The 6,000-nt window shown below is 48.0% G+C and overlaps 1 protein-coding gene across 5 annotated transcripts in view; it reads left to right on the top strand.

The window, feature by feature from the left end:
• The first annotated feature begins 1,217 nt into the window (after positions 1 to 1,217).
• TPD52L2 (TPD52 like 2) overlaps positions 1,218 to 6,000 on the top strand; it is a 28,958-nt gene continuing 24,175 nt past the window's right edge. For 3 of the 5 annotated variants that reach the window (XM_035122299.2, XM_035122298.2, XM_035122295.2), the window contains exons 1-2: positions 1,218 to 1,368; positions 4,646 to 4,812. In XM_035122299.2, coding sequence (XP_034978190.1) covers positions 1,350 to 1,368; positions 4,646 to 4,812 — 186 coding nt within the window. In that variant the 5' untranslated portion in view covers positions 1,218 to 1,349. The remainder of the gene's footprint in view (positions 1,369 to 4,645; positions 4,813 to 6,000) is intronic. The other 2 variants (XM_035122297.2, XM_035122296.2) reach the window with 2 other exon arrangements.

Here is a 6,000-nt window from a genome sequence, read left to right as displayed (position 1 = left end):
GGTCTTGGTGGGTCACTGAATGGCTTTCCTGGCTGTAGCTGTTGTGCTGTGCTGTGCTGGGTGCTTGAGTTTAAATTGTATTGTCGCTGCTGCTTTTATTTCCGAGTATAGCTTCCATACCAGGAGACTGTGAGCTATTAGGCTTGCTTACTCTTTGCACATAGGTGCAAACTGTTGTTTCTGCAACCTGCTCAAGTGTTTGCGCGAAAGGGTGTATACAGTTCATTTGTTGGGTACACACAAACTACACACCTGTTGAACGTTATCTGTGAACCCACCAACTGCCAAGTGTAGTTACAGGTAGGAAGCCATGTTGGTCTGAGTCGAAACAAAATAAAAAAATTCCTTCAGTAGCACCTTAAAGACCAACTAAGTTTTTATTTTGGTATGAGCTTTCGTGTGCATGCACACTTACCAGAATAAAAACTTAGTTGGTCTTTAAGGTGCTACTGAATGAATTTTTTTATTTTGCCAAGTGTAGTGGCGCTAGTTAATATATATATGACTAAGTAACCACGTCCAGGGCAGCGCCGTCAAGACTGCCCGGAAATCATGGTATCTGAAGAAGTACTGAAGTATCTGAAGAGCACACGAAAGCTCATACCAATGACAAACTTAGTTGGTCTCTAAAGTGCTACTGGAAGGATTTTTAAAATTTTTGTTTCGACTATGGCAGACCAACACGGCTACCTACCTGTAACCGGAAATCATAAGCACAACTTTGCGATTGAACCCCTTTGACCGTCTGCAGCCAAAGAGTAACACCAAAGGGCTGCAGGCTGGAGCGAACCTGCAGGCTAGTTCCGGATCCCGATCGCAGGTCCTAGCAGCGCGTGGATTGAACGGCGAAGACATTTAAGCTTCAGTGCAAAATCAGAAACAGAAATGGAATTTCTGCTTCAGATTTCTACGCCAGCTTTTAAAAATGCTTCCGAGATAGGTTAGAGGCAGACCGCCCTGCTTTGAAACAGCCACGCTTTTCTCCCCAAAGCAGGGGGAATGGGGGGAACCGAAGGCTAACGACACTTTGATCACAACCTCGGCAAATGTGGAGAAAGCAAATGGAGCGTCTAACCCCGATTTATATTAATGATTTATCCTCAATATAGAAGCGTCAAAAGGGAACCGGAAATTAAGGCGGCAGCCGTGGCCCTTTGTAAGCTCCTCTTAAGGCTGCAAGCGCCTCCTGATGACGTTGACAGCTGCGACTTCCGGGGGAGGGAGGAAGTGCGCGTGCGGAGAGGGAAGAGCAGGAGGCGTGTGACGTCGCCGCGCCGTCAAGCGAGGAGTTTGTTGTCGCCGCCGCCGCCTCCTTCCCTCGCGTAGCTGCGCAGCGGCCTCCGGGCGAGATGGAGAGCGCCAGCCAGGGTAAGCCAAGGCAGGCCAGGCTAGGGAGAGGGCCGCCGCCGCCTCGTCCCCCTGGGAAGGCCGCGCTGGGTTGGGAGGAGGAGGCCAGGCCCCGGGGCGGGACGTAGCCCACCTCCGGCCTGCTCTCGGCTTCCTAGGGCGACACCGCTTCGGTTTGAAGGAGGGCGGCAGGCGGGGCGGGGCCTCGCAAGGGAGCGCATCCCTGCATGTAGAAAGCAAGCTTCTAGGCCATGTAAGTGGAAAGAGAATCCTGCATGAATAAGGCTAGTTATATGTCGAGGGGAAGGTTTTATCTAGGCTGTATAAGCGAAGAGATTCCTGCATATAGAAAGGTAACTTATGGGGGTAGGATTTTAGCCCATGTGTAAGTAGGCAAAGCCCTGTACAGTATGTAGAAAGCTAGTGTATCGGGGAGACGGTTTCTAGGCTGTGTAAGTGGACAGATTCCTGCATGTAGAAATGTGGTATATTGCAAAGAAGGCTTCTAGGCTAGCCTTCTCTCTGACATTAGATTTTTATGTGCAGGGGTTTTGAAAACCACTTGAAGGTGTTTTTTAAAAAAATTATTATTTTACGATCAGGGGGTGTATAAATTTTATGAAATGGGGGGAAATTATTCTTTCCCCCCCTCTCCCCTCCCCTTTTATTTGTATTGTGGAACAACGTGAGTTTCAGTGAGCAGGCTGGCAGGCATGTTATGTGGGAGCCTTCTCAATGGCGGCCCCATGATTATGGGATACCCTTCCTGGTGCCAGTAGCTCCTCCCTTGCGAGCCTTTAAATGGGGATTGAGCATCTGTTTGTTTTTGAGGAGTGGCCTTTGAGAGCAGATGCTGGGGTTTCAGCTGGCTGGAGAGTTTGTAAAGTCATAGCTGGTGCTGGTGTTTTTTCCTATGCTGGTTCTTGTAATTAACCATGTATTGCTTTTAAGCTGGCAAGGAAGTTGTCTTAAGTAGCACCTACCCTATGTATACCCCACAGCTTCTTTTTTATTATTATTATTACTATATAAAAATAAGACCACCTCAAAGTTGAGAACTAGGACTGGATCTAAATCCAGTGCAGCAGGAATGTTTGCTTTTGAGGTGGGTTGGGTTAGGGTGTGCCACATGGAGAGTGAGTGGGAAGGGGATTTATTAAGAAGGGAAGGTGTTTACATGCAAGAGTTGTTTCTGTGTAGGCCCAGCTGAGGGAAGAAGTTGGTGGATCAGAGAGCTTACATAGTTCTCCTCTCCTCTTTTAATCCCCACAACAAGTCTGTGAGCTAGGTCAAGTTTAGAGGCAACGGCTGGCCCAAGCACACTCAGTGGGGTTCGTGGCTGAGGGGGGATTTGAACCCTGGTTGGATGGGCATGATGGTTGAATTTAGGTGGGCAGGGCATATAGATTGATGAGTGATTATGGGAGTCAGGAGACTCAAAATGTTAAGCTTGGTCCTTGATTTTGCGCTACCCCTTACGTAGGGAGCCCCACGGATTTGATCAGGGGGCTAGGTGGGGAGGACCTGCGATGGAATTCCAGGAGGCTGAATATAGAGCTCGAAAATCTGAGCTCCCCGCCATCCTTTTAAGTGGGTTAGCTTGAGATCAAAGAGTTATAGCTTTGAGCTTTGGTAGATTCCCTGCTTTCATTTTTCTTGAGAGCTTTGGCTTTGATGCTTACCAGCAAAGAATGAAAGTATATGGTCTGTGCGATTCTCTCCTCTGTTTTTCAAGCAGTTGCATTAATTTTTAACGTGCTTATGTAGGCTCTCGACTCCCGTCCGCTGTGAGCAGTAACACACAGTCGTGTGTGTAGTGAGGTTTTGTTTGTTAAACTAACCTTTTGCCTGCTCCTTTGTGTCTTTGAAAGTGCAGCTGCTATCTTATCTGCAGGGCTTTTGAGGGGTAAAGACAGCAAGAGTACTTCTTCTTATGCTGAAAAGTGGGCAACTTGCAATCTCTAAAGCTGGGGTGGGAGCCTGTGGCCCTAGACCCAAACTTCTCATCTGCGCCTTGCTGTCTGGAGCGGATTTGGGGGCCCACCAGCTCAGGTGCCCCCCCCCCCCGCCCTAGAGGCTGTCATTGCAATTGCCGAAGAGTAACGTAATTCAGCACATTTGTGTGTGGCTGATTTAGCTGGAAAGGCCTCCCTTCCATTTTGCCCAAGAGTCATCTTTGTGGGATATGGTTAGGGCTTCGACAGCGAGGTCATATTGCATTAGCTTCTTTTAATCATTTGTTGCACTTCCATCCCTCTAAGCAAGCAGCAAGGTGATTTATAGCCTTGCAGCAAAACGATGAGGTAAGCTCCGTGTAGAGATAGCAACTTAGCAAGCTTCTTCTCCATGAACTTTGGAACATAGTATGGATTTCAGCTTTTCTACCACATCTGTATCACAGTTCCTCTGGCTCTATCCTGCCCCAAGCTCATGTTGAGCAAGCAACTAGAGACCTTTCTGTTTACCCCACCCTTTTGGGCTTGGAGGACCACCTCTGCCAGCAACTGTCAGCTTCACCCTTCCATAATATCACTCCTGAGGCAGCATTGCCACCAAATCCCTTGGCACACTTCCAATATAGATTACAAGAAGCAAGGCAACCCATTGTGTTCTTAATAGGCCCACCCCTTCATTTTGCAAGGGGAATGAGAATAATATGAGGATGTGTGCAGTATAGATGCGGTCTTCAGAATGCCAGTACTAGCGTTTGCTCCCTGTCAGGGGTATGGAAGGGGAAGGACTGTAGTTCACGGATCTGCCCTCAGTGCAGAAGGTCCCAGGTTCAAATCCTGGCATCTCCAGGTAGGGCTGGCAGAGACCCCTTTCTGAAACTGGAGAGCTGCTGCCAGTCAGTGTAGACAATACTAAGGTAGATGGCCTTGATAATAAAAAGGCAAGTCCCTATGCATGCTCTGACAAACCTGGGTTTGTTGCTGGGTTACTGTGCGAGGCAGCCTTGAGTTACCTGCTCTCCCTGCAAGGAGAATGACAAGATCACTAGATTGCCATTCCCGAACTTGTCAGCCGGAGGGGAAGGGAAGAGGCCATGTCTCCAGGGACAGCAGACGGTGCACAGTTCTTGTTGTTGTGGATGCAGCTTGTGGGAAGCTGCTTCTCCGGAGCTCCTGATAATGCAAATATGCTTCTGCGGGTCTCTTGGGCAGGACCTGATTTAGAGCAGCCTGTTCCTCTTTTCCCTCTTCATCTTCACTGTATAGAGCGGCGCCTGCAAGACTAACATGCTCTGCCTTTTAGCTGCTTATCCTTTCCCCCCTGGTTTGCTTCTTGTCCATGACAGATATCAACCTTAACTCTCCCAACAAAGGTCTGTTGTCGGATACTATGACAGATGTGCCTGTGGATAACACGAGTGCTGCCGCCCCCGCTGCTCCTCCTGCAAGGGCCTCGGCCTACAATGGGCTCACAGAAGCGGAGGAAGAGGAGCTAAGGGCCGAGCTGGTCAAGGTAAAGGAGGCTGCCTTCACACACTGCTTTTCTCCATGCTGTGCTCTGTTGCTGTGGTGCAGGGAGCCCAGATAATTTATTCCCTGTAGCTCTAAAGAGCTCAGACTTAGAAAGCCCACAGACCAGAATTTCTAAAGTGCCTGGTGTAACCTTGTAGTTCCCTATTTTGTAGACATGTTCCTTCAGAGCAGTTTTTCCTCAAACCTGGCTCTCCAGCTGTTGTTGGACTACAACTCCCCTCACCCTTAGCTAGCACCAGTGGTCAGGGATAATGGAAATTGTAGTCCAACAGCAGCTGGAGACCCAAATTTGAGGAAACACTGCTTTAGAGTCTTAGACAATATTGTGGCATTTGAAGGCGCTACTATGTGTACAGCCACATTACCTAGGAATTCAAATATCCCTTTAGTAAATTTTTATCCTGCCCGTCCTCTGAGAAGCTGAGGGTGGCAGATGTAGTCTCCACAATGTTTATCCTCAGAACAACTCTGTGAGTTAAGTTAGGGTGACGCACTAGCTGAAGATTACCCAGTGAGCTTCATGGCTATCTCTCTGGGGATGTAAAACTCTCCCCATTCCAGTTCCAACACTGCACTGTTATTTGGCAGTAGGTCTCTGTAATACAGGTCTTGCTCATGGTTTTCTAAAACTGGGGCATAGGACTGGTTTTCAAACCCTGCTCCTTAGAAATCCTGTGGTTGCTTAGTAAAGAAAGGTGGCTGAATACTGTCCATTTAAAAAACAATTTCTTTGATTTGAAGCCTCAGAGTTATGGGTGCGTTCTAGGTGGTGCAGTTGACTTCTGTGGAATAGTGTTAAAGTCTAGCATGCAGGGCAACTGACCAGACCTAAGCTGAAATGGTATCTCCCAAAACATGCCCAAGAACCTTCTGCAACACACAAGGTCCTCTGTAGACAAATGACACTGGATTTCCTTGAGGACCAGAAGCAAATCACTGATATGTCAGGTCCACTGTTCACACATTGCAACACTTTGATATTTTCTCCTGATTGGGCTTCATACCACAAATCAGCCTGCATGTGAAACTTGACTGCAGAAACAGAGGGCTGTGTTCATACAAACACATCCATCAGGAATGTTGCTGTGTCAGGTTTCCATTAAAGTTGATGTGCTGGGGAAACTCTCCGATCAATTATATTCTTTGTACAAAGGCCTGCAGTCTACTT

The sequence above is a fragment of the Zootoca vivipara genome, chromosome 7, assembly GCF_963506605.1.
Source record: "Zootoca vivipara chromosome 7, rZooViv1.1, whole genome shotgun sequence".
NCBI classification, from domain to species: domain Eukaryota; kingdom Metazoa; phylum Chordata; class Lepidosauria; order Squamata; family Lacertidae; genus Zootoca; species Zootoca vivipara.
The sequence above is the reverse complement of the archived record's forward strand: the minus strand, read 5'-3'. Positions and strand labels throughout refer to the sequence as shown.